General features: G+C 66.6%; 2 protein-coding genes across 2 annotated transcripts; one reads left to right on the top strand and one right to left on the bottom strand.

Annotated features, from left to right (window-relative positions):
- Positions 1 to 1329: 1329 nt before the first annotated feature.
- Positions 1330 to 12006, bottom strand: GLT1D1 (glycosyltransferase 1 domain containing 1). Its single transcript, XM_036422965.2, has 12 exons — positions 11833 to 12006; positions 7936 to 8084; positions 7065 to 7170; positions 6091 to 6142; positions 5866 to 5902; positions 4915 to 4971; positions 4557 to 4652; positions 3512 to 3561; positions 2688 to 2731; positions 2438 to 2558; positions 1937 to 2035; positions 1330 to 1572 (listed from the first exon to the last, which is right to left on the bottom strand). Exons 1-12 carry the CDS (start codon positions 11898 to 11900, stop codon positions 1402 to 1404), a joined length of 1050 nt encoding a protein of 349 aa, XP_036278858.1. The 5' UTR covers positions 11901 to 12006; the 3' UTR covers positions 1330 to 1401.
- A 5059-nt stretch (positions 12007 to 17065) lies between these two features.
- SLC15A4 (solute carrier family 15 member 4) lies at positions 17066 to 26572 on the top strand. Its single transcript, XM_036422964.2, has 8 exons — positions 17066 to 17599; positions 21692 to 21987; positions 22741 to 22909; positions 23180 to 23257; positions 23888 to 24056; positions 24734 to 24889; positions 25468 to 25626; positions 26315 to 26572. The coding sequence occupies exons 1-8, from the start codon at positions 17066 to 17068 to the stop codon at positions 26467 to 26469; spliced, it is 1716 nt and encodes a 571-aa protein (XP_036278857.1). The 3' UTR covers positions 26470 to 26572.
- Positions 26573 to 27086: the final 514 nt, after the last annotated feature.

Below are 27086 nucleotides of genomic sequence, written 5' to 3'. Positions count from 1 at the left end.
GTCCTCTCCTCTCCGCCCCCGCCTCCCCCGTTTCCCCCCAGCTCTGGGCTCCCAGGAGGACGGACTGCAATGCCCTGTGGCCCTCGGGGCCGCCTGCTGGCTGCCGGGGTGTGACGGGTTCCAGCGGCCCCTCGAGACCCAGCCATGTTCCCAGGATGTTCCTGGCAGGGTGGCGGCCGCAACGGGGGTGATCATGGCGGAGAGAAGCCTAGAGACCAAGGCCCGCACTGACCACGTCCCTCACTCCGGCCCCATGCACGGAGGGCCGGCCGTGTCCTCCTCCCCCCATGCTTCCCCCCCTAGGCCGGCGTCTGCTTCCGGCGGATAACGGGCCCGGAGGGGCCGCCGGCTCCGGGGAGGAGCAGAATGCTCCCGGGACTGACAGCCGGGGGCGGGGCTCTGCTCTCTCCCCGCTCCCGGAGCCGGGCGGCGTGAAACGCTTCATTAGCGGATGCTCCGCTGCGGCCGGTGACTCACCGCGCCAGCAACGAAGCTCCTGTTCCCGGATGAGAGAGACACGGTGTGACGGCTGGAGGGGGTGGTGTCTCCGCGCGACACACCGCGGCCCCCACCGCCTTGGCGCCCAGGCATCCTGGCTCCTCAGCCTAAGGCGGGGCCCCTGCCACAGCTAGAACATCACCCACGGGCCAGGCAACACCGTCACCTCAAACGTGAGCCTGGTCCGCCCCGCCGGGCCGGCTCCGGGTGGAGCCTCCACCCGGGAACCAGGAGGCCAGGGTTCGATTCCTGGTCAGGGCACAAGCCCGGGCTGGCAGGCTCCATCCCCACCAGCAGGGGGCGTGCAGGAGGCAGCCCATCCATGGTTCTCTCTCATCATGGATGTTCCTCTCTCTTTCTCTCCCCCTCCTTTTTCTCTGAAATCAATAAAAATATATATATTAGGGGGGGAAAAAAGAAAAGCATTTGTGTACGCCTCTCCGTGGGCCTTAGACTAGTGGTTTGGGTTTAAATCTCTCTGTATTAGATGCTCAGGTCTTCCGTCGCCTTTTAAAACGCTGGGGACCGGGTGGTGGGCGGGACCCTGGCAGGGGGCGGGGCCCGGCCGTGGGTGGGGCCTTACCTGCCCGTTAACCACAGAGAGGGGAGCTTAGCAGGCTGCTGACCACACACTTTATTCTCCTAAAAACATGCTCGCACCCTGGACACGAGGCCGGGGTGCGGGTGGATAAGAACACGTGTGTCGAGGGGGACACGCGGTGCCCCGAAGCCGGGATCTGGGCGGTCAGCACCAGGGACAGCGTCCAGCTTCCTGCCCATCGAGGCCGCGGCCAGGCGTCTCCCCCTTCCAGACTCCACGGCCCGTCCTCCCTCTGGAGGCCCGGACAGGGGACCCGGGCCCCGGCGCCCGGCAGACGCGTCAAAAGGGGGGCGGGGCGCTGGTCAGCAGGCCGGCCGGGCCGCGCCCCCCTCCAGCGAGCGGACGAGGCGCTGGTAGGTGTCCCGCTCCGCCCGCCAGCAGTGCCGCGTCCGCACGTACTCCCTGCCCCGCGCCACCAGCTTGGCGCCCAGCTCCGGGTCCCGGACCAGCCTCCGGGCCAGCTGCACGAACTCCTGTCCGGGAGGAAGCGGGGGAAACGGGGTCACCGGGGAGGGGGGGACGGCAGGGCCCGCGTCAGCGCCTCGCCTTCCCCCGGGAGGACGGGGGCCTGCAGGAGGGGCGGCCGCCATGCAAACCCGGGGCTAGATGCCGAGTGGCCGCCCGTGGTGTCCTCCCTCGTTGGCCCAGCAGATGGCCGCTGGGGCAGGACCCCGAGGGGCCCCCAGGTTGTCTCTGGAGGGGCGTCCAGCGGCCCCTCAGGTCACAGCAGAGCCGCTGTGTGTGGGGGGGTGACCCTGACCGTGACCCGGACGCTGAGCGCTGACGTGCCGGGTGTGGAGACACATGACACACCGCCCCGCCCCTCGAACCCGTTACCTGAGGGTTGGAGAACAGCAGCCCGGTGACCCCGTGCTGCACCACGGCCGCGTTGCCCGGGATGTTCCTGGCCAGCACCGGCACCTCCAGGTCCATGGCCTGCGGGCGGGCGGGCGGGCGAGGAGACCGTGTGGGCCCCGCCCTGGCTGCGTGGCTCAGTGGTTAGGGCGTGGGCCCGAGGACTGCAGGGTCCCGGGTTCAATTCCGGGTCAGGGCACAGGCCCAGGGTGCAGGCTCCATCCCCACCAGTAGGGGGCGTGCAGGAGGCAGCCGGTCCAGGATTCTCTCGCATCACGGATGTTTCTCTCTCTCCCTCTCCCTTCCTCCCTGAAACCAATTTTAAAAAATGCATCTGGGAAAATAAATTAAATGAATCAAGACATCGGTGCTGTCCGCCCGGGCTCCTGGGGAGACGTGAGGGAGACGCGGCCTGTCCTGGGAGGGGAGGAGGGGGAGGAGGGAGGGAGGGAGGGAGGGGAGGAGGGGGGCCGGGAGCGTTACCTCCAGAATGGCCGCCGACATGCCCTCGGAGAGCGAGCTGTTGACCAGCGCCAGGCAGTTCTTCTCGGCCGCGTGCAGGTCGGCCTGGGGCATCTCGGGCAGCAGCCGCACGCCCGCCGCCCTGCAGCACCGGCCGGCGCGGGGTGGAGAGGAGCCGTGAGGAACGCCGGGCTCGTTGCCGTGGAGACAGGGGGACGGGGGCAGTGCTGGCCACGGGGTCCCCCTCCCGCTAACCCCTCCGGACGCTCACCTCTCCACCTTGGCCTTGACCTCCCTCGTGAACACGGGGTCCACCTATAGAGACCGGACAGTGAGCGGAGCCGGGAGAGCCCGCCTCTCTGAGGGCGCCGGGGGGGCCCGGCCGGCTCTGCCCCGCAGACACCGGGGGAGAAACACCCTCCCGTGGGCTGTGGGTCCGAGTCTGGAGCCCGGGGCAGGCCCGGGGGGCTGCCTCTGGACCCTGTGTCGGCTGGGGGGGGGCAGGGACCAGGGGCCTGTCAGTGGGAGGCTGCAGCGTGCACTTGTCACCAAGAGACTGGTTCTGCTGCACAGCCCCCCACCCCCTCCCCCTGCCTCTCCCTCCTCCCCCTCCTCTCCTCCCTCCTCCTCCCTCTCTCTCCTCCTCCTGCCTCTCCCCCACCCCCTTCCCCTTGCCTCTCTGCCTGCTTCTCCCCCTTCCCCCCCCCCCATGCTGCAGTGTTATTAACAGTGAATGTAATTTGAACGGGAACTGACAGAATGTTCTTTGTATGTGTGAGTGTGACACAAGGCGTGAAACACCGGGACCAGCACGGCAGCTTCCTGTTACTACGGGGGCCGGGGGAGGGGGGGAGCCGGGGGAGAGGGGGCTTGGAGGTTTGGGGGAGGGGAAGGGGGCAGGGGAGCTGGGGGGGTTGGGGGAGGGGGGAGCCAGGGGAGAGGGGGCTGGGGGGGAAGCCGGGGGAGGGGAGGAGCTGGGGGGTTTGGGGGAGGGGCTGGGGGAGGGGAAGGGGGGGCTGGGGGGAGCTGGGGGAGCGTGAAGGCGGCGCCGTTCCTGTCTCCGTCCCCCTCACACCGGCCGTGGGGCCAGCTCACCTCGGGGCCCACGATCACCAGGTACGCTCCGGGCTCCTCCCGGTGCCATTCTGGGGGGGAAAGGGGGAGACACGTTAGAGACGGTCCCGTCCCAGCCGGACACACTGGCCTTGTCTCTGAGCCATTTCACCTTCCGGGGTTCCCCCCGGCGGCCGTGTAAACGGGGTGGTTTAAAAGGCAAAAACGTGACCCTGGCCGGTGTGGCTCAATGGATAGAGTGCCGACCTGTGGACTGAAAGGTCCCGGGTTCGATTCCGGTCCAGGGCACAGGCCCAGGTTGTGGGTTCCGTCCCCACTGGGGGGGCATGCGGGAGGCAGCCAATCGATGATTCTCTCTCAAGGATGTTTCTCTCTCTCCCCTTCTTCTCTCCTCTCTGCAATCAATAAAAATATATTTAAAAAGTAAAAATAAATGGAAGGTAAAAACGTTGACGTTTCTTGCTCTTGGGTAGGTAGGATGGTCCTGGAGCCTCACACCTAGCTCATCGGGCGGCGAGGAGTAACGGGACCGGGAGCCGCGGACGCCACGCCCAGCGCACCAGCGGCCGCGGGAGCGTGCCTGTGAGGTCCGTGCGGCCGCAGAACTCCCGGCGATTTAAAAAATATATATATTTTTATGGATCTCAGAGAGGAAGTGAGAAGAAGGGAGGGAAGGAGGGAGGGAGGGAGGGAGGGAGGGGGAGAGAGAGAGAGAGAGAGAGAGAGAGAGAGAGAGAGAGAGGAACATCCATGAGGAGAGAGAACCATGGACCGGCTGCCTCCTGCATGCCCCCCACTGGGGATGGAGCCCACAACCCGGGCCTGTGCCCTGAGCAGGAATCGAACCCTGACCTCCGAGTTCCCAGGTTAACGCTCCTCGGGGCCGCACAGCCCGTGAGGGAGGAGCCACGGCGGGGCCCACAGAGCATCGCTTTGCGGTTTCCCCACAGGCCCGGCCGGAGCGGCGCTGCCCGCCGTGCGGAGGCCGAGCCGGGACTCGGAGCCGGGACTCGGAGCCGGGACTCGGAGCCGGGACTCGGAGCCGGGGCCCCGCGCGGCCACGTACCCGCGAAGGCGTCCACCAGGAACAGCGGGTCCTTGACGGGCCGCAGCCCGCAGATGAGCAGGAACACGTGCAGGGCGTCCGCGCTCTGGGGAATGCCTGCGGGGCGAGAGGTCGGAGGGAGGTCGGAGGGCGGCGGCCGGTGTGGCTCAGCGGCTACAGCGCCGCCGCCTCCTCTGCCCGGGGCTCTGGCCGCGGGAGGAGGCGCCGCGGCGGCACCAGAACGGACAGAACCCTGTCCCCTTCTCCTCTGCCTCCAGCCGTTCCTGTCCCCCCCCCCGCCCCCACCCACCCGGACCGGGAGCCTCTGGGCCCCGCTGACTCCACAGCCGCTCCGGAGCCCCGCCCTGCAGGCCCTCACCTGCGCGCTGGAGGAAGGTGCCCCACGCGAAGGCGGCGTTGGGAGCCGTGGCGATTCCTGGGCCACGGAGAGTGGGGGGAGAGAGAGAGAGAGAAAGAGAGAGAGAGGGGGAGGGAGGGAGAGAGAGAGAATGAATTAGTTCACGTCTGGGCCAGAGTGACTCGGGGCCACTAGGTTTGTTTCCTTAAAATCCTGTGTAAGGGCCCAGGGGCGTGGCTCAGGGGCTGAGCATCAGCCTAGGAACCAGGAGGTCAGGGTTCGATGCCCAGCCAGGGCCCAGGCCTGGGCTGCCGGCTCCATTCCCAGCGGTGGGGGGGGAGGGTGTGTGTGCAGGAGGCAGCCGATGCATGGTTCTCTCTCATCATGGATGTTTCTTTCTCTCTCGCTCCCTCTCCCTTCTTCTCTCTCTAAAAATCAATAAGTGTGTATGTTTTTAATGCTAAGCGATGCAATAATAAGGTTGGTGTGTGTGTGTGTGTGTGTGTGTGTGTAAATGTGTGTGAGTGGCAGGCTTCTAAAACATTGACAACCGCACTCGGACAGTCTGGGTAGAAACACCCTCATTTCCGTCCCCAAGCCCCGCTTCTCCAGACCGGTGTCTGCCCTCAGGGCCACCCACTCAGACAGGCCGCCCCGCCGCCTCTGGGAAACGGAACCTGGACAGGCACACTGCATCGCCTGGCAGCACCGTCCAGACTATCTTTTCTCTTCTTTGTATTTTAATATATTTCATCGATCCTCACAGACAGGGAGAGAGAGTCAGAGACATCGGTGAGAGAGAAACATCCACCGGCTGCCTCCTGCACGCCCCCCCCCCCCCCACTGGGGATGTGCCTGCAGCCCAGGTCCATGCCCTTGACCGGGATCGAACCCGGGACTCCTGAGTCCTTGTCTCTCAATGGTAAGAATATCTCCCCCCCCCCCCCCCCCAATACGTTGAGAAACTCTCACCTTGGCCCTGGACACAGATCTTGTCCGTGGCGTGAGGCTGTGGGAAGAGGGAAGGAAGGAGAGAAACAGTGAACGCGGAGGCCAGGGCTGCGGCTTCCAGAAACAGGACGGGGGGCCGTGGAAGCGGGAAACCCGTGGGGACGGGGAAGCAGCCTCAGGGACTCCGCCCGGGGCCGGAGGGCACGGGGAGGACCGCCCGGGAGCCGGGGGCGGCCGGACACGTACCCACTGCCGGCACGCGGCCGCCCGCATGGCCTCGGTGAACGCCACGGCGAACCTGGGGGGCAGGAGGAGCCGGTCAGGGGGAGGCCCCGCTCGCCCCTGAGGAGACGGACAGACGGACCGGGAGCCGAGGAGGGAAGCACAGAGTGCCTGCTCATGGCAGAACAAAGCTTCCAAGGCAAAAACCTCAGCGGCTGAGGAACCAGCAGGTCAGGGTTCGATCCCCGGTCAGGGCACAGGCCGGGCTGCAGGCTCCGTGCCCAGGAGGCAGCCGATCCATGATCCTCTCTCATCACGGATGTTTCTCTCTCTCCCCCTCTCCCTTCCTCTCTGACATCAATAAAAATATATTTTTAAAAATTTTTTAAAAAAAGGTGCTAACTCGAAATGTAGGGAGAGGGGAACTGGATAAAGAATTACAGAAATAGCCGAGACCGGTTTGGCTCAGTGGATAGAGCGTCGGCTTGGGGACTGAAAGGTCCCGGTTCGATTCCAGTCAAGGGCATGTACCTTGGTTGCGGACATATCCCCAGTAGGGGGTGTGCAAGAGGCAGCTAATCGATGACTCTCTCATCAATGTTTCTAACTCTCCATTTCTCTCCCTTCCTCTCTGTATAAAATCAATAAAATATATTAAAAAAAGAAAAAAAGAATTACAGAAATAAGCCTGGCTGGTGTGGCTCGGTAGTTGAGCATCAACCTAGGAACAATGATGCCCGGTCGGGGCACAGGCCCGGGATTGAGGGCTCCACCCCCAGTGGGGGGCGTGCAGAAGGCAGCCAGACCAGGACTCTCTCTCCCCGTGGATGTTCCTCTCTCTCCCTCTCCCTTCCTCTCTGACATCGGTAGGAACACGTCTTGTAAAAAAGTGTCAGAAGAAAGAAGGAGGCGGCTTGCAGGGAGGGCGTGTGCCTTCCTCGGTCTCCGCGTCACCCGCCCCCCTCCCGCCCCCGCCCCCGCCCGCGGGCGCCACGCACCTGGCCTCCTGCAGGACCGCCCCCATCGCGCGGTGCTTGTCCCCCTGGCGCACGTCTTCATTCAGGTCCGTGCCGCCGAAGACCACCCCGAACGGGATGCCGTGGCCTGAGGAGAGGGCGGGGGCGAGGGGCCCCCCCCCGACAGTGACAGGCCCCGCCCCCGCCCCGCCCCCGCCCCGCCCCGTCCCGAACCCCACATCCAGGAACCGGGGAGTGGGGGCCGGGGTTGGTTTATGTTTATTTTAATTTAAAAAATGTGTTTCTATTCGTTTTAGAGAAGAAAGGGAGGGGGGAGGGAGAGAGAAATGTCGATGAGAAGAGAATCACGGATCGGCTGCCTCCTGCGCGCCCCCTAGTGGGGATGGAGCCCCCACCCCGGGCCTGTGCCCTGACCGGGAATCGAACTGAGACCTCCGGGTTCATAGGTCGGCGCTCAGCCGCGCAGCCAGGCCGAGGGGCTGCGTGGGGTGTGTTCCTGGACAGGTGGGTGCTCGGGGGGGGGGGGGGGGGCGAGGTGGGTGCTCGGGGAGGGGGGCGGGGTGGGCTCAGGGGACAAGGTGGGTGCTGGGGGTCGCGGTGGGTGCTGGGGGGACGAGGTGGGTGCTGGGGGTCGCGGTGGGTGCTGGGGGGACGAGGTGGGTGCTGGGGGGACGAGGTGGGTGCTGGGGGGACGAGGCGGGTGCTGGGGGGACGAGGCGGGTGCTGGGGGGACGAGGCGGGTGCTCGGGGACGAGGTGGGTGCTGGGGACGAGGCGGGTTCTGGGGACGAGGCGGGTGCTCGGGGACGAGGCGGGTGCTCAGGGACGAGGTGGGTGCTGGGGACAAGGCGGGTGCTGGGCTCCGGGGCCCGGGGCGGGGGGCGGGGGCTCACCCTGCAGGAGCCGGCCGGCCCGGTAGAGGTGCAGCGCCAGGGCCGCCTGCACGGCCTCGGCCCGGACCAGCTCGGCGACGTCCTTGGGGCCCGCGAAGTCGGAGGCGTCTCTCAGGAGGCACACGTGGCCCTCGGCCTCCAGGTGGGCCCTGAGCGGAGGGGGCAGAGAGCGCGATGGGGGCGGGGACACGCCCAGGCTGCCGCCAGATCGGGATTTGTTATTTTTTTAAATACACTTTATTGATTTTTTACAGAGAGGAAGGGAGAGGGATAGAGAGCTAGAAACATCGATGAGAGAGAAACACCCATGAGCCCGCAACCAAGGTCCATGCCCTTGGCTGGAATTGAACCTGGGACCCTCAGTGCGCAGGCTGATGCTCTATCCACTGAGCCACATGGTCAGGGCAGAATTTAGATTTCAAATCAGCCCGGCCAGTGTGGCTCAGGGGCTTAGCATCCACCTAGGAACCAGGCGGTCACGGTTCGATCCTGGGTCAGGGCACAGGCCTGGGTGGCGGGCTCCAACCCCAGTGGGGGGCGTGCAGGAGGCAGCCGGTCCGTGATTCTCTCTCCTTGTGGCTGTTTCTCTCCCCTCTCCCTCTCCCTTCCCCTGTCCCTCTGAAACCAATAAAATATGTTAGAAATAAAGAAAGAATAACTGGAAAGCTTCCCCACAGGCAATTCCAGGAGGATCTACCTCCACGGGGGCAGGACCGGGCCGGCGCGGGGGGTGGGGGGGGGGGGGGGGTGGGGGGGGAGGTATGGAGATTGCCTTTTCTGCCACCCGGTCCTCAGGCCCCTCCCTCCCCCTCCCCCTTCCTCCCCCTCCCTCCCCCTCCTCCCCCCTCCCCTCCTCCCTCCTTCCCCCTCCCTCCCCCTCCGTCCCTCTCCCCCTCTCCTCTCCTTCCCCCTCCATCCCTCCCTCCCTCCCTCCCCCTCCCTCCCCCCTCCCCCCCTCCCGCTGAGCCCTCAGGCTTGTTTGCCCTCCTTTATCTGAAGTGTTTCTCCGATAAGAACACCGTGTCCCAGGTGGTGACCTGGAGAACCTGTCCCCGCCCGCGGCACCGAGCCCAGCTCCCGGCCACCTGGCACCCCCAACCCTGACGCCCACGGCTGAGGGGCCCCCGGACTCCGGACACGGAGGGCAGAGCCCCAGCCGCGCCCGGGGCCGAGGAGCTGGCAGAGCAGAGCCCGGCAGCCCTGGCCCCTGCAGAGCCCCTGGCAGCGCGGCCGGGCGGAGCGTGACCTCTGAACCAGGCGGTCGCGGGTCAGAGGTCACTGTTCCATACCCTGTTGGTGGGCTCCTTCCCTAGTAGGGGGCGTGCAGGAGGCAGCCAATCAGTGATTCTCTCTCATCATGTCCGTCTGTCTGTCTCTCCCTCCCCCCTCCTCTCTGAAACCAATAAAAGCAGATCTATAAGAGGAGACAGATCAGGGGATGGAAAACCTGTCCTTGCAGTGGCCAGAGTAACATCTTTGGGATGTGGACAGAGGCCCCGCCCCCTCCGCCGGGCGGGGTCCGGGGTCCGGGGCGGGTCCGGGGTCCGGCCAGCCCAGGCTCAGCCCTCCCGTCAGAGCGCACAGCCACCACAGCCACACTGCCGCGCGCCCCACAGCGTGCGCATGTGGCTGCCGATCGGATACAAACGGGGGTGCCCGTCTCTTTCGTTCACGCCGGAACGGAGCCTGAGCCCTTAGGTCTGTCTGTCTGTCCAGCTCTCAGGCCCGGCCCCAGGTCAGCTCCCGCCAGGCTCCCTCTGACGCCACGTGCACCCCTCCCCGTGGCGCGCACATCCCTGTGCCCGCCGGGCCCCCTGCCACCTCTCCCCCTGCCTGTCAGATGAACTTTGACCCTGGCCTCTGACCTCGATTTGTAGTTCACCAGATTGCTATTCTTTTTCCTTTTTTTTTTTTTTTTTAAATACATTTTTATTGATTTTTTACAGAGAGGAAGAGAGAGGGATAGAGTTAGAAACATTGATGAGAGAGAATCATCGATCGGCTGCCTCTTGCACACCCTCTACTGAGGATGTGCCCGCAACCAAGGTACATGCCCTTGACCGGAATCGAACCCAGGACCTTTCAGTCCGCAGGCCGACGCTCTACCACTGAGCCAAACCGGCTTTGGCTCTTTTTCCTTTTTAAAGCATATTTTTATTGGTTTCAGAGAGGAAGAGAGAGAGAGAGAGAGAGGGAGAAGCGTCCATGATGAGAGAGAATCACCGATCTCTCTCTGCCTCCTGCACGCCCCACACTGGGCACTGAGCCCGCATCTCGGGCCTGGCCCTTGGCCTGGATTGTGCCCTTGACCGGGAATCGAACCCTGACCTCCTGGTTTCTAGGTCGATGCTCAGCACCAGCCCCACAGGCCGAGCAGGACTGTTCATCTTAATGAGGAGGAAGCAGACCCTCGGCAGGAAGTAAACTGAGAAACTTGAAGGAGTAATTCAATTTGTTAAAAAATAAAAATATGAAAAAGGAGCTTCTATTAAGCGAGGGGCAGCCCCTGCCCCCTCCCTGTTCCTGGGCTCAGCACACAAATTCGTACCCCCCCCTCCCTAAACCCCTTCCCCTCCCCTGAGACAGAGCCGGGGTCAGGAGGTGAGGGCCCCTCGGACCACCCAGCTGCCCCCTGAAATTGACATAAAATAGAATGTCAACTGTAACGGGGGGAAATTTTTAAAAAGAAGACAGCCTTGGCCGGTGTTGCTCAGTGAGTAGAGCGCCGGCCTGCGGACCAAATGGTCCCAGGTTCGATTCCAGTCAAGGGCAAGTCCCTCGGTTGTGGGATCCCGGCCCTGGTCCCAGCTCCCGCTGGAGACAACCCATCCATGTGCCTCCCTCCCCTTGAGGTTTCTTTCTGCCCCTCCCTCTCCTCACCTCCCCACAATCAACGGGAAAAGACCCTCAGTTCAGGGTGAACAACAACCAAAGATGAACTGAGAGCAGGGAGGAGGGAGGAGGGAGGAGGGAGGAGGAAGGAGGGAGGAGGGAGGAGGAGGAGGGAGGAGGAAGGGGGAGGGGGAGGAGGGAGGAGGAGGGAGGGGGAGGAGGGAGAAGGAGGGGGGAGGAGGAGGGAGGGGGAGGGGGGAAGAAGGCGGAAAGGGGTTGAAGGAGGAGGAGGAGAGAGGGGGGAGGGGGAAGGGGGGAGAAGAGAGAAGGGAGGAGGGGGAGGGAGGAGGGAGGAGGGAGGGAGGAGATAGAGGGAGGAGGGAGGAGAGGGAGGGAGGAGGGAGGGTTCTTTGGCGAGCAGGGCCCTGATCAGGAGTACAGAGGGCACCTCAAGGCCCTTCGCCTCGCTGCCCCTCCCCTCCCCTCCTGCACCCCCCCTCCTGCCACCGATTCTGCGCACACGCTGCTCCTGGAGGCCGCTCTGCGTCCGGCCCGAATGGCACCTGCGCACGCGCCCCGGGCCGGCTCAGGGCGCGCGCCTCCGCCGCCTCCAGGGCCCCGCGGGGAGTTCAGCGCCACGGAGTCCGACGCCGCTTTCCGACCCCCACCCCCGACACAGGCCCCCTCGACACGGACCCCCCCGACACGGGCCCCCCAGACACGGGCCCCTCCGACCCGGACCCCTCCGACCCGGCGCCCGAAGCACCGACGCCCGCGGGGGAGCCGCGCGCAGGCCCGCGGGTGGGTGCGCGTCCCGGCCGCCAGCCCGGAGGGTCCCCGCCGGGCCCAGCGGCCCGGAGCCGTAGCCGGAGCCAGAGCCGGAGCCGGAGCCGGGACCTGGGCGGGACCAGAGCCGGACCGGGCCGCGCGCCGCTCCCCGCGCTCCGCGCCCCCGCGGGCCCCGCCGGCCGTTTGCGCGCGCGGATCGCGGAGCCGGAGGAGAGCAGGGCGCCCGCCGCCCCCGCCCCGCCGCATCCAGCCCGGCCCCGGCCCGCCCGCACCTACCGCACCCGCCGCGCCGTGACCGCGTTGCCCGTGTGCGGCCGCAGCACCGCCAGGAACAGGAGCCGCATGCCGCCGCCGCCGCCGGGCCATCCACCGCCCGCGGGGCGGGCCGGGCGGGCGGGAGGCTCACCGGGCGGCGCCGCGGGGTCCGGGAGAACCGCCCGAGGCTCCGGAGCCGCGCCCGACTGGCCGGTTTCAGCGGCGGGGCTCCGGGCGCGCGGGGCCGCGGGGCGCTGGGGGGGGGGGGGGGAGGGGAACCAGGAGGAACCTGGGCCTCCGGGGGGTCCGAGGCGACCCGGTGCGGCTGCCCCGCGGGACCGGCAGCACCGGGGTGTGGGGCCCTTCCCACGGGATGTGGCCACGCCCCTCCCGGGACCTGGGTGGCTCCGGGCTGCTCCCGTGGGGACGGGGTGGGCGGGCCCGGGGTCCCCATCCTGTGGCCCATGCCCGGAGCGCCCACCCAGGAACCCGGGGTCACGGTTCCATCAGGTCCGGGGCACATGCCCGGGTCGCGGGCTCCATCCCCCGTGGGGCGCGGAGGAGGCGGCCCATCCCTGCTCCTCCTCAGGGACGGTTCTCTCCCTCCTTGCTGAGCCCACGGGGTGTGTAATAACAGCGCACACAGGCGGGGGCTCCCCGGTGATGACGGGGCGCGTTCTGGACCTCTGGGCCAAGGCACCTCAGAACCGGCTCCAGGGTCCCCACCTCCTCCCTTCCCTCTGGCCTGGGCCTCCCGAGCGGCGGCTCCTGTGTCTGTCGGAGGTTTGGCCTCTGCACCCCCCTCCCTGCGGCAGATGCTGGCAGGGGCGGAGCGGGGAGGAGAGTGAGGCGGGGAGCGGGGGCCTCGCTGTCTGCTCAGAGGAAAGGAGGTTTGGACAGAGCTGTGGTCTCCAAACCCTGGCTTTCACCCGGGCCCCTGAGAGCGACCAAAAAAACTTTTTTTAAAGACCCGTGGGTGTGAGGAAGCACAGCTTCTCGGGTTTCGACAGGAACCGGGGTTTCCGGACCCAGGTGACTGCCCCGGAGCTGCTGCAGGAGCTGGGGCAGGAACGCCGGGGTGGGGCGCGCTCTGCCCTGAGACCGGCGGACCAGTTCCCCCAAAGACGGTCCTGTCGTCCTCTCCCCGCCTGGACGCAGGGGCTGCCCGAGGCCGGGTGTCTGGGCGGCAGGACACCGGTCCGCGGAGGGAGGGCGCCCTAACCGCTTCGGTACAGCCCTGCACAGCCACGCTCCTTCTCATAAATCGTTAACTCACCGGATTGCGTAACGGTAACCCGTCTGTGGTCAGCACGGAGGTCAGGACGGCCCCCCTCCCCGCCCCCGGCCCCCCCTGCCCGGGGCCCAGGCTCCGGGAACACCCGGACCTCAGGTTCCCCCAGACGTGACGCACCCGTGCCCAGCGCTGCCCCAGGCACTGAGCGGTGTCCCCGCATCGAGAGGCCGTGTGCTGGCCACTCTGCACAGGAGTGAACTCCTCACGGCTCTTTACCTCGTTCCTTTTTTATTTTTATTTTATTGATTTTTCACAGAGAGGAAGGGAGAGGAATAGAGAGTTAGAAACATCGATGAGAGAGAACCAACGACCAGCTGCCTCTTGCACACCCCCTACTGTGCCCGCAACCAAGGTACGTGTCCTTGCCCGGAATCGAACCCCGGACCTTTCGGTCTGCAGGCCGAGCATTTCCCAATGTTAGTGCACGGCAGGCATTGACGTCAGAGCACGTCCCTGCTGGTGGCTCTGGGATGATGGGGCGACGTGGAAAGGACACTGGGGGACCCAAAGGCTGGGGGCACCCCTCTCCCCCCGGACAGCCGGCAGGAAATGGGCGCCTCAAACCCTCGCCTTAAAAGAACGAGACTCCCCACAACCGCAGGGGCTGGAAGGAGCCCGGATGAGATCTCGGTTTTGCAAGACCCTGAGCTGAGAACCGGATGGGCCCCGCCCACCTCGGCCGGCCGGGAGCTGATGGATGGGGGCTGCAGTCCAGTCCGGGAGCTGAGATCTGTCACCCGCACAGGAAGCACAGAGCCATCCATCAGCCCGCGGCTCCGCGCAGGGCCAGGGCCCCGTGAACAGCTACACAGTATCCCGCACACCTCCATCCGGATGCAATCACTGCCCTCTAATTGCACAAGGTGGCCGAGCCGGCGTTTTGCTGCTTCAGGCAACATTGTAACGAGCGGCTTGCAGCCAGGTCTGCGCGCAGCGCCCCAGGTTCCCGGAAGAGGAACTGGGCCAGGGCCAGGGCCCGCGGTTTCCACGCGAGTGACGGACGGCCCCGCGGAACACACAGGACACGGCGGGCTTTTCAGGGAGGCGGTTCCCGGATCACAGTCCCCGCGGGGAGCTTCTGGCTCAGGGACGAGAACGGCTGCCTTTGCATTCCGCGTTTTGGACCGTGTGGTCTGCACTGTGTCCTCAGCACCTGCCCTTCTTCTGTTCGCCGTGTACACACGTGTGCGTGTGTGTGCTTGTCTGAGCTGGGACTGGCTCAGTTCTCATCGGGAAGAGGATGGACGGGCTCCCCAATGAAATGTCCAGGAATAAAAACAAAAAAAAAACAAAACAACAAAGTCGACCTAACACAGGCCTGGGAAGGCCGTTCTGAAACCAGGTCTCTCTCTCTTCATTCCCGATCCTTCTGGCTGCTTCACTCTGGGGTTCCCCGCGGCGTGTGTGTGTGTGTGTGTGTGTGTGTGTGTGTGTCCGTGTCCCCGCAACGCCAGGCCCCTCTCCACGGGACAAACGCGGGTCTCTTTTCCTGGTCCCCCAGGTAAGTCCGGGACCAACGCGGGTCCCAATCACCGCCAACCAGCAGAGGACGCCTGCTGATTGGATGGGCCGAGGTCACGTGGGCTCCTAGCCCCGGGTCCGGGGTCCGGGCTGGGGAGCACCGAGGGACCGCCGCTCCCGACACCCCGACGCCGCCCCCGACACCCCGACGGTCACCGGCGCTTTCCTTCCTGAGCGTGTGTCCAGCACGCGTCACAGGACTCCTGGGAGCGCTCTGCCAAGGACATGACCGTTATCTGTGCATTTCCAATATTCTTTTCAGTTTGCTGTTAACGGAAGTGAGCTTTACACAGCCTAGCTTTAGGTCTCTTTGAAATTAAATCAACAGACGCCTCCTGAGGGCTTTCGTGGGAGGCTTGGCGATGCATCCCCCTCGCGAGGTCTTATATTTGCCCTCGTTCCCTCTCAACGCTCTTCTGGACGCCATTCCGGGGGATTTTCTGCAGCCCCACTCTTTCCCCGGGGGCTGGAAGTGCCGTTATCATCTGAATTATCCTGGGTTCGGCCTCCAGTTCTTTTCCTTTGATCTTTTCTGAAAGGCCTGACCTGAAACACAAGTTCACTTGTGACTGCCGGTGATCCTTCCACGTGGATTCAGACGCCTGTAAGGAATCGGGGTCATTAAGATGGATGCCCGGCCGGTGCGGCTCAGTGGTTGAGCGCCCTCAATGAACCAGGAGGTCACGGTGGATTCCCGGTCAGGGCACAGGCCTGGGTTTCAGGCTCCATGCTCAATGGGGAGGGGGCGGTGCAGGAGGCAGCAGATGGATGTTTCTCTCTCCCTTCCTCTCTCGGAAATCCATGAAGACATTAAGATATATATATATATATATAGACCTGTTGGGTGTGGTCCCACATCCGTGAACAGGAACAGCTGCACTTCTCCCAGTCCGCCCTCTCCCCGCCCTCCGCCCTCCCTATTGGCCAAAGCCGGCCTCCTGCGGACCCAGGAGGGAGGGGATCCAGAAGAGGGCGCTGTTCACAGGCCAGATGAGAGCCTGAGAAGAGGGCGAGTCCACACCCCTCACCGCCCCAGCCAGGCTCTCACATCCCCCGTGAAACCGAAACCCGCCCGCTCTGCCAGCTGGAAGGACGCACACGCAGGCTCCTGGGCTGTGGTCTGGGCCCCACTGCACGGGCTGGCTCTGTCCCCGCTCCCCCTCCGCCTCGGCCGTCTGCAGCCAGGGAGCCGTGCTGCAACAGGGATGCCTTGAAATGAACAGAACTTACGCCCTAGCCCACTGGTCGGCAAACCGCGGTTGGCCCCTTGAGCATGGCTCTTCCACAAAACACCACGGCCTGGGCGAGTCTGTTTTGAAGAAGTGGCGTTAGAAGAATTTTAAGTTTAAAAAAACATGTGGCTCTCCAAAGTCATTCCAATCGTCCTGTTGATATTTGGCTCTGACGAATGAGTTTGCCGACCACTGCCCTAGCCGGTGTAGTTCAGTGGACAGAGCGGCATGTACCTTGGTTGCAGGCACATCCCCAGTAGGGGGCGTACAGGAGGCAGCTGATCGGTGTTTCTCTCTCATCAATGTTTCTAACTCTCTATCCCTCTCCCTTCCTCTCTGTATAAAATCAATAAAATAAATGTTTAAAAGAAAAAAGGCTTCTAAGAAGCTGAAAGCTGGAGGCAAGCAGGATGCCAGCCACGTGACAGGGACACCGACTCTGGGCGTGGCTTGTTCCAGAACCCTGGTTCTCCGTGGGGTCGACTTTGCAGCCCGGGGCAACATGGGGATGTCTGGGGACATAAAAAAAAAAAAAAAAAAAAAAAAGTTTTTATGGCTTTGAGAGAGAAAGGGAGAGGTATAGAGAGAAACATCAATGGGCTGCCTCCTGCACGCCCCCTACTGGGGATGGAGCTCACAAGCTGGGCATGGGCCCTGACGGGGAATCGAACCCTGACCTTTCTGGTGACAACCCAGGAGCTGGGGTGGAGGTGGCATCCAGTGGAGGGCAGAGGCCAGACCGGCGCTCACCTGGCACCAGGCGCTCACGTCCCCGCAGAATCTGCACCCCCCGCAGCGACCCCTGTCCCCGGGCAGGAGCGCCAGCAGGGGGCCCTGGGCATGGCCCGGCCTTGGCACCCGGACCCGGCCGGCCGATGCACCCTCCCGGGCCACCGCGCGCAGCCTCGGTTCCCCGCGGCGGGGCTCTGGGACCTCCAGCCCAGCCGCCGCCCGCAAAGCCCGATCCCCGGAACTGCCTCCGCCCCGCGACCCTACCGGCGGCGGAAGTGGGGCTCCGCTCTGGAAAACTTCCGGGGCGGCGCCGGAAGTTCCCGTCGGGCTGAGCGGTGGGTGGCTTGCCGGCCCAATGAGAACGCGCGAGGGGCGGGCCCAGGGGGGGTGGGGGCTGGGGAAAGCCGGTCTCGCGAGAAGGGCGCGGGCGGGGCCGGGCAGAGCCGCGGAGCGGAGCGAGCCGGCGGGTGGGCGCATGGAGGGCGCGGGCGGGCGCGCGGAGGAGCGGGCGCCGCTGCTGGGCGCGCGGCGGGCGGCGTTCGCGGGCCGGCGGCTGGCGTGCGCCGCGGTGCTGCTGACGGAGCTGCTGGAGCGCGCCGCCTTCTACGGCGTCACGGCCAACCTGGTGCTGTTCCTGAACGGCACGCGCTTCGGCTGGGAGGGCGCGCAGGCCAGCCAGGCGCTGCTGCTCTTCATGGGCCTCACCTACCTGGTGTCGCCCTTCGGCGGCTGGCTCGCCGACGCGCTGCTCGGCCGGGCGCGCGCCATCCTGCTCAGCCTGGCGCTCTACCTGCTGGGCATGCTGGCCTTCCCGCTGCTGGCCGCGCCCGCCACGCGCGCCGCGCTCTGCGGGGCCCCGCGTCCCCCGGGCGGCCGCAACTGCTCCGCGCCGCCCTGCGCCGACGCGCCCGCCCGCTACTGCGCGCCCGCCGCGCTCGGCGCGCTGGTGGTCGTGGGCCTGGGCGTGGGCGCCGTCAAGGCCAACATCACGCCCTTCGGCGCCGACCAGGTGAGCCAGGCGCCGAGGGGAAGGGGGGCAAGTGGAGGCGAGGCCTGGGGAGGGGGGTCCGCACCGGGATGGGTGGCAAAGCGGAGCTGCAAGGACGGGGCGCCCCCTTTGACAGCGGGGCCCTCGGCCTGGGCGCCTGCGGGGCATCCTGGGAGCTTTCCAGGTGGGACATCAGCCGGTGCAAAGGCCCTGGGGCCGGGAAGGGAAGGAGCCCTTGCTGCTGCTGCTGAGGCTACAGTACGTCGCCTTGCAACACGTCCATATACCCATCCTTCACCACTTCTGCCTCCTAAAGTTACACGAGGTTACGCATCAAACGCTTTGAAAAGAAACGTGGGAAGAAAGGTGGCCGGCCGGCCCGGGGCTGTAGGGACGGCGCGGCATAGAGTTTGAGGTCTGTGTTCAGTGCAGGGGGGAGCGTGTGTGGGTTTCCGTCCGGGGAGTGATCCGATCTGATTTGCGTGTCTCAGAGATGGGGCCTCTGCCGCCTGCCAGCCAAATCAGGGCACTTCCCGTTTTCGGAGCTAAGAATACACGCATGGGGCCCGGGCTCTCAGGGGGAAGGAAAAGAAACGTTTCGTGAGAGCGAAAGTGATGTGAAATCCCGGCTCAGTCTCCATCGCGGAGGAGAGCGGAGTGTGGGCTACGCCCTGGTCCCCCCCCCCCCCCCCGCCGAGGAGCAGAATCAGGAGCCCTGACCCGCCAGAAGGCCCCCCAGAGCTCACAGTGCCCCGGCCGCCCCTGCTCAGACCAGCTGGCGGCCAGAGCGGGCGGGCGGGGTGTGAGGACAGCAGGAAGCTGGTACAAAGGCTTGTTCTGCAAACTTTTCTCTCCGCTTGAGAGGTTTTTTCTTTAAATAAAAAGTTAAGGCGATGTTGATGGACGGTGGAATAGTATGCAGCCCTGAACAGGGGGGGAAGCCCCACGCCTGCTAGGGGAGGGTTGGGGGGGCGTGGACCTGAGACCGCGATGCTGTGTGAGCGGAGCCGGGCCCAGAGGCCCATGGTCCCCTGCTGGCTCACTCGGAAACGCCCAGAGCAGGCAGCCTGGGAGGACAGAAGTGGACTCATGGTGCCAGGGCCCAGGAGAGGAGACGGGGTGGCCGGTGGCTGCGGAGGGACGCGAGGTCCTGGTCGGTGGGACGTGGCTGTGGATGTGAAGGTGGAGATGGCTCCATGGCTCCACGGCTCTGCGAGCAGCCGGCTCGGCCGTCCGTTCCCCAGGGCAGAGCTGTTTTTGTGCCTTTTTGTGAGTCACCATTCCTAACAAACTCGGAGGAGGAGGAGGAGCAGGAGCAGGGCCTGTGCCAGGCCTTGCTCCACACACCCGCTGGCTGCGTGGGGACGGGATGGGGCTGGGGAGAAGCAGCCAGGTCGGTCTGGGACGGCCCGTCCGTCACGTCCTGGCCCTTGTCCTCCGAGGAAAGCTGCCGGTGGCGGCCGGCGCTGGGTGCCAGCCGCAGCACGTCTTTGCCCCGGAGACGCCGTGGGCGGGCCGGGCGGGGGCGGGTGTGGAGACGCGGCCGAGGGCTCCGGGGGTGGTTGCTGTGCAGACGGCCCGCCCGTGTGCTCCCCACGCCGACCTCCCCGGAGGTCACCACTCCCCCGATGGACCGGGCCTGAGAGAAGAAAAGCTCCTTTTACCCATGAAGACTTTTTATTTTCCCCGAGGGGAAGCAGCGGCACCGGGCATTGTCAGGAATTCTCCCAAAGCAGCCAGCTGGCCCGCTCACTCCGCCACCCCCATCTTTCTCTGCCTGCCTGACTGGTCCTGGGGCGGCTTCCCAGCGGCCATGTGACAGCTGCTCTGCCCTGGGCGTGCAGGGCCGGTGACGTAACGTGACTAAGACGGAGTGATGCCGGGCCCTCCGAGGCCCAGGCACGTGACCCCGGGCGCCCCAGCCCGCGCCCCACGTGCTCCCCGGAAATCGGGTTATTTGGGGCCTCGCCAGGCCGAGCTTCCCAAGCCCTCTCCGGCGAGGGGCGCTCGGAGGCTGGAGCAGCCGGGCGGGCGGCGGGTCCCACGGGAGGGGGGGCCTCGGGAGCTCACTCCTCAAGCCGGCGACAGGCTCTGGGCGTGTCCGTGGGACCGAGCGCCACTGGATCCACGAATCGTCCTGCATTCCTTGGCTTCACACTGGCTGGCCCTTCCCCTTTAAGCTCCCCCCATCCCTACCCCCCCAAAAAGGCTTTCTGTACGTCTTGAGTTCTGTCTTCTCCGTGGCCACTTCTCTGCTTACAGTTCCTCTTTCCTCGCTGTCTCCAGGCAGCGTGTTTGAGTCCAGCCTGTGACTCCAGAACAGCTGTCTCAGAGGATAGCAAATCCCTACAGATCGCTGACTCAGTCGCCATGCCAGCATCCGGTCTGGGGCCCGGGTCCAGTCCTGACATGGCAGGGGGAGCGTTTACTTAAAAAGTGGAATTTCAGTTCCAGACGGTGGCCGCTGTGTGAGTGCAGCTGGCAGATACTTCCCAGCCCTGTGGGCAGTCCGGGTTCGAGTATCCACTCCAGGTACTCGCGTCCGCTTAAAGCTGTGGTCGGCAAACTGCAGCTTTTGAGCCACGTGTGGCTCTCTGGCCCCTTGAGTGCAGCTCTTCCACAAAATGCCACGGCCTGGACGAGTCTTTGTTGAAGAAGTGGCTTGCGTTAGAAGTTTACGTTAAAAAATGTGGGTCAAAAAATTTCAGCTGTTGTATTGTTGGTGTCTGGCTCTGTGGACGGATGAGTTTGCCGACCACTGGCTTAGAGGATGCTTTTGTGGGGGCCGTCCCTGGCCGTCCGGGCTCCGTGAGGAGCCTCGCCTGTTACTGAGAAGCTTGTAACGTGGGTCAGGGTTCCGATCTGGTCCTGGAGCAGGTTGCCCGGCGTTTCATACCCTGTACGTAGACGGCAGCCTGGCCAGTCCCGGGGTGAGCCCAGCCCGGCCTCCGGCTCATGATTCTGAGTTTACGAAGTGAAACTGGCCGGAGCGACTCCGGGCGGAGGGCTCACCCTGTGTCCGTGGAGACGTGGAAATCCACGTGGGAAGGGAAGCCGTGGGCCTGCGCCCGGACGGCCCAGCACTTTGGGCTCTGGGGCGTCCGTCGAGGGGAGGGGGCGTCTGTCGAGGGGAGGGTGCACCCTCAGAAACCGCCTCCTCTTCCCCAGGCCCAGGGATTGTGCCGGAGACTCCCGGGACCCCCTCTCCTTGTCGGAGCCTCTCGGGCCCGCGGAGAGCCTGCCTCCCCCTCGCCGGCTCCGGCTCCAGCCACAGCTTCCTCTTTGCCCCAGGTTTCTCCGGGCTGTGGTCAGGGGGCCAGCCCACGGCGGTGAGGGCCGGTCTGCAGCGGCTGTGAGCCTGCGCCTTTAAGGGCAGCCAGGTGTACCCGCAGGTGTCAGAGGCGGCGCTGAGCGGTCTCCTGGACGGACGGGCTGGGTTGAAGCGTAATTAAGAGCCGCAGAGCGCAGACCTGTGGGATGGGGTGGTGATGGGGTGCAGGTGCTCTTTGTGAGGGCCTGGTGGGTTGTAAGCCTTCCGATGGAGCTGTGATGACAGTAATCACATAAGAAATGTTCTAGCCGAAACCGGTGTGGCTCAGTGGATAGAGCATTGATCTGTGGACTGAAGGGTCCCAGGTTCGATTCCGGTCAAGGGCGTGGACCTTGGTTGCGGACACATCCCCAACGCAGGAGGCAGCTGGTCGATGTTTCTCTCACATCGATGTTTCTAGCTCTCGCTCTCTCTCTCTCTCCCTTCCTCTCTGTAAAAAAATCAATAAAATATATATTTTAAAAAAAGAAATGTTTAGCCGGGACCGGTTTGGCTAAATGGATAGAGCGTCGGCTTGGGGACTGAAAGGTCCCGGGTTCGATTCCGGTCAGGGGCATGTACCTTGGTTGCGGGCACATCCCCAGTGGGGGTGTGTGCAAGAGGCAGCTGATTGATGACTCTCTCATCAATGTTTCTAACTCTCTCTCTCTCTCCCTCTCTGTACAAAATCAATAAAATATATTTAAAAAAAAAAAAAAGAAACGTTTAAACAAACATCACCCCCGCCGAGTGTGCCTCACCTGGAGGGCCTCGCTCAGCCCCTGCCTCTCCGGCTCCTGCAGGTGAAGGACCGCGGCCCCGAGGCCACCCGCCGGTTCTTCAACTGGTTCTACTGGAGCATCAACCTGGGGGCGCTGGTGGCGCTGGGCGGCGTGGCCTACGTGCAGCAGAACGTGAGCTTCGTGACCGGCTACGCCATCCCCGCCGTCTGCATCGGCGTGGCCTTCCTCACCTTCCTGGGCGGCCTGAGCGTCTTCGTCACCAAGCCGCCCGACGGCAGCGCCTTCACCGACGTGGCCAAGGTCCTGGCGTACTCCTGCCGCCGCCGGCCGCCGCCCGCGGACCCCGGCCCCGGCGGGTGAGCCGGCCCCCGACCCGGGCACGTCGGTCTGAGCACCTTTCACGCCGGCTGGGTGCTGGGTGCTGGGTGCTGGGTGCTGGCTGAGCGGGGCGGGTGGGGGTGTCTGTGCCCTCACCCTCCTGTCCGAGCAGGGAGCGGGGCGGGGTGTCCCTTGTCTTAAAGACAGACCACTGCTGACCACAGCCTGCAAGGGGGCTTCCTGGTGGACACGGCTCCGCTGCCCGGCCACGTGGCCGTGACGGAGGGAGACGTGGCAGGGGCAGCAGGCTCAGGGCGGTTCCCGTCCAACAGGAAGCATTGAACTCATCCGAACGGGCGCCTCCCTGCGCCCCGAGGGTCAGCACGGGCCTGATCCAGAGCTCCCTGTGGGCTCCGGCGGGGTGGGCGCAGCAGAACAGGGGTGCAGGGCTTCCCCGTGCAGCCCCAGAGCCCCGTCCTGGATCCCCAGACTCAGCGTCCTGTCCTCGTTCACTGACGGGGAGGCCCGGCAGGAGAGCCGCCCGTCTGGGCGCCCAGAGCCGGAGCGCTCGCTGTGACACCGAGCTGCGGGCGGGGCCTGCTCGTGGGCCCCAGGGAAGGACAGGCCTCCGTGGCGGGTCAGGCCCTGGGCCGAGGTGACCTCGGGCACCTGCCTGCCTGACTCTGCGGGGGCCCTGCCCGGTGGGCGGCCCTGGGCGGGCGGCGTGGGCGGGGGTCCGGGTGGCCCTGTGGGCTCCGGGGAGACACTAACGCCTGCCTTTTGTTCCCAAGCGGAGGCAGCGGCGCCCCCCGGCCGCCCTCTAAACATGGTCTGTTTGATTCCTGTAAGATGTCCCGGGGCGGCCCCTTCACGGAGGACACCGTGGAGGACGTGCGGGCCCTGGTCAAGGTGGTGCCCGTGTTCCTGGCCCTGATCCCCTACTGGACGGTGTACTTCCAGGTGGGTGGGCGGGGGCCGGTGCGGCTCCTGTGCGGCCTCTGCTGACGGGGGCTTTGCTGTTTCCCTGAAGCAGCAGGGGGAGGGAGGGGTCCCTCTGTGGTCCGGGGCCCCGCCCCCCGGTTCCTCCTGGGGGCGACTCCGTCCGTCAGTCTCCGGACCCGTTCGGGGTGATGGGCCGACAGACTGTCCGCGGCTTTCAAGCCGGCGGGGGAGGCTGCAGGGGGCGGGGAGGGGCCGAGCCGGCGCCCCCAACGCTGCCTGTGCCCCCAGATGCAGACCACGTACGTCCTGCAGAGCCTCCACCTGCGGATCCCGGAGATCCCCAGCCTCGCGGGCAGGGCGCACACGGTGAGCGGCCGGGTCCGAGGAGGAGCTCCCGTGTCAGCCCTTAATGAGCTGCCGGTGTCACCACCCGCCATTGGCTGTCCAGCTGGTCCCTCTCCCCTCGTCACCACCCGCCATTGGCTGTCCAGCTGGTCCCTCTCTCCTCGTCACCACCCGCCATTGGCTGTCCAGCTGGTCCCTCTCCCCTCGTCACCACCCGCCAATGGCTGTCCAGTTGGTCCCTCTCCCCTCGTCACCACCCGCCATTGGCTGTCCAGCTGGTCCCTCCCCTCGTCCCGGAGAGGAAGTGCAGGGCCGTCCGGACCGGGTCCTGTGCCCGTCCCGGGGGACTGAGCCTCTCCCCGGAGAGGGGGGCCTGTGGGACCGCCCCCCCGCACAGCCCCCCGCCCCCGCACAGCCCACCCCCCACCCTGCACAGCCCCCCGCCCCCGCACAGCCCACCCCCGGCACAGCTCCCCGCCCCCCCTGCACAGCTCCCCGCTGCCCCACACAGCCCCCCGCCCCCGCACAGCCCACCCCCCACCCCCGCACAGCCCCCCGCCCCCGCACAGCCCACCCCCCACCCCCCGGCACAGCCCACCACCCCCGCCCGCCCCCGGCATCCGCCGTGATCGTGACCGAGCCCCCTCCCAGGTGCCGGCGGCCTGGCTCACCATGTTCGACGCGGTGCTCATCCTGCTGCTGATCCCGCTCAAGGACAAGCTGGTGGACCCGGTGCTGCGCCGGCACGGGCTGCTGCCCTCCTCCCTCAAGCGCATCGCGGTGGGCATGTTCTTCGTCATGTGCTCCGCCTTCGCCGCCGGTGAGGGGCCGCCCGGCGCGGCGAGCAGGGGCGGGGGTCCGGGCGGTGCTGGCCCTCGGCGGGGGCGCGGGGAGGGTGCTGGCCCTCGGCGGGGGTGTGGGGAGGGTGCTGGCCCTCGGCGGGGGCGCGGGGAGGGTGCTGGCCCTCAGCGGGCGCGGGGAGGGTGCTGGCCCTCAGCGCGGGCGCGGGGAGGGTGCTGGCCCTCGGCGCGGGCGCGGGGAGGGTGCTGGCCCTCAGCGGGGGCGCGGGGAGGGTGCTGGCCCTCAGCGGGGGCGCGGGGTGGGTGCTGGCCCTCAGCGGGGGCGCGGGGAGGGTGCTGGCCCTCAGCGGGGGCGCGGGGAGGGTGCTGGCCCTCAGCGGGGGCGCGGGGAGGGTGCTGGCCCGCAGCGGGGGCGCGGGGTGGGTGCTGGCCCTCAGCGGGGGCGCGGGGTGGGTGCTGGCCCTCAGCGGGGGCGCGGGGAGGGTGCTGGCCCTCGGCGGGGGCGCGGGGAGGGTGCTGGCCCTCAGCGGGGGTGTGGGGAGGGTGCTGGCATGGACGCTGACGGGCTGGTGGCCAAGTGGACGCCTCTCCACGGGTTCAGGGGCGTGAGGTTCCCCGCGGTTCTCGTGTCCATGAGGGCTCGGCAGGCTCCGGCCCTCCGCACGGTCACAGAATCCCGCCCACCCTGTCCCGGCAGGGATCCTGGAGAGCAAGCGGCTGGACCTCGTGCGGGAGGGCACTGTGAACCAGACCATCGGCAACGTCGTGTACTTTGCGGCCGACCTGCCCATCTGGTGGCAGGTGCCCCAGTACGTGCTCATTGGCGTCAGCGAGATCTTCGCAAGCATAGCCGGTGAGGCCTGGGGCCGGGGGGGGGGGGGGGGGGGGGGGGGCCTGGGGCCGGGGGAGGGCCTGGGGCCGGGGGCTGGGGGGGCCGGGGGCCGGGGGGGGGGGCCTGGGGCCTGGGGCGGGGGGGGGGGGGCCTGGGGCCAGTGGGGCCTGGGGCCGGGGGGGCCTGGGGCCGGGGCCGGGGGCGCGGGGGGGGGGGGCGCCTGGGGCCGCCGGGCGTGGGGCCGGGCCTCATCCTAAGGATAAACCCATGGTTGGTTTCTTACCTGAGAGCCGGGGGGACGGGCAGAGCGCTGTGGTTCGGGGTCCGGGGGAGAGCAGCGGCGGCCGCGTGTTGGGCGGCACTGCCTCCGGGCCCCAGGGGCGCGGCTCCTCGGGTCCGCTCGCCGGGCACCACGCGGACTGCCCGGTGCCGCCTGAGGGCGTGGTGCCGGCTCAGTGCCCCAGCGCAGCTGCCTCCCATAAGCCTGTTCGCCGGCCCAGCTCCTGGGGGGCCTCTGGGGGGCTGCCGGGGGCGGGGCCGGCCCGGAGGAGTGACCGCCCCCCTGCGCCTCACACACCCCCGCCCCCTCCCGCCCCCAGGCCTGGAGTTTGCGTACGCGGCGGCGCCCAAGGCCATGCAGAGCGCCATCATGGGCCTCTTCTTCTTCTTCTCGGGCGTCGGCTCCTTCGTGGGCTCCGGGCTGCTGGCCCTCGTGTCCACCCGGGCCATCGGCTGGATGAGCAGCCACACGGACTTCGGTGAGGACCACCGGGCGGGCGGGTGGGCGGGGTCCCTGGCTTCTGCCCGCCCGGCGGGCGGGGCCTCATCGGGGCCACTTCCTGAGCCCGGACCCTGCCTGTCCCGGCGCCTCCTCCCCACGGCCTGGCTGCACCTGCTGCTCTGTCCACGGACGTCCAGTCCTGAGCCGGCCTCACCAGGCCCCGCTATTCACCGAGCTTCCCGGTGTTCTCGCTGGCTTCCTTGTTTCCGCTAAAGAAACGGAGGCTGTGGCTGCCTTTTAATAAGTGAGCCCCGTCTCCGCCAGCGGGCACCAGCAGGTGGCGTCCTGGGGTAAACACACTCAGAGGAGAGGCTGCTGCTCAGCGTGGGCCTGGCTTTCCCCCAGGCTGGCAGCAGGCTTTCTGCACTGGCCCCATGCCCTGTGGGGTCTGTGCGCCCCCTGCAGGACATGCCCGACCTCAGACACCAGCGCCCCAAGGCTCACCGGACAGGGTGGCCCCGGAGGCTGCTGCGGGCGGGCACACCGGGTCCTGGGCTCACGCCTGCCTCCTGGTCCCGGGGGTGTTGTCCTGGGGGTGATGGGGCGGGGCCTTCTCCAGCCCCAGCAGGTGCCTCAGCGGCTCTGGGCCGCCGGGAGGGGAGGCGGGGAGGGGAGGAGAGAGGGAGGCGGGAGGGAGGGCAGACTGACGCCCCCCTGCCTTCCAGGCAACATCAACGACTGCCACCTCAACTACTACTTCTTCCTGCTGGCCGCGGTGCAGGCTGCCACGCTGCTGCTCTTCCTGCTGGTGTCCGTGCGGTACGACCGCCAGCGCGCCCGTGCCTCCGCGCCCGGGACGCCCGGCAGCCGCAGGGCCTGACAGGGTGGACCGGGTACGAGCGTCCCCGTCCTCGCCGACCGGCGCGCCCCCGGCCGGCGGACGGGCATGCGCTCGCCTGCTGCGGGGCCTCCGGAGCCGAAGTGCAGGGGCCTCCTCGGGACGGCGCCCGGCGGCGTGTCTGCGGGCTCCTCGTGGTTTGCACGCGTGTTTGCGTGTGACGTGACTGTTCTGAGGAGCGAACCCCCCTCGTGGTGGAGGGCAGAGGGCCCGGTGCCGGCGGCGGGCGGACGCCGGGGGACTCACCGGTCCGGCCGCGGTCACCAGCCGCTCCTCTGGCCTCTGGCGCGGCCGGCACGGAGGCCGTTCACCTGCTGCTGTACATCCTGTGTGAGCTGTGGGCGCGGCTTTTCCAGTGAAGTAAGAGGCGAACCAGGAAACGGTTACGCCGTGTGTCCGGCCCGGCCGCTCCGGCAGCGAACGCTGAGTGAGGCTGTGCCGAGCCGCCCGGCCGGCGGTGGTGCCGGCGGTGGTGCTGCAGGACTGAAGGCCGTCGCGGGCCGGAAGGAGCCGTTGTTTTGAACAAAACCCGTATAGCCAGGAGCCGTGGACAGTTTACAGTGAACCTGGCCCGTGGGCCACTGCGCTTGTCTGTTTTA

This window comes from Pipistrellus kuhlii, unplaced genomic scaffold (genome assembly GCF_014108245.1).
Source record: "Pipistrellus kuhlii isolate mPipKuh1 unplaced genomic scaffold, mPipKuh1.p scaffold_m20_p_74, whole genome shotgun sequence".
NCBI lineage: Eukaryota > Metazoa > Chordata > Mammalia > Chiroptera > Vespertilionidae > Pipistrellus > Pipistrellus kuhlii.
The sequence above is the reverse complement of the archived record's forward strand: the minus strand, read 5'-3'. Positions and strand labels throughout refer to the sequence as shown.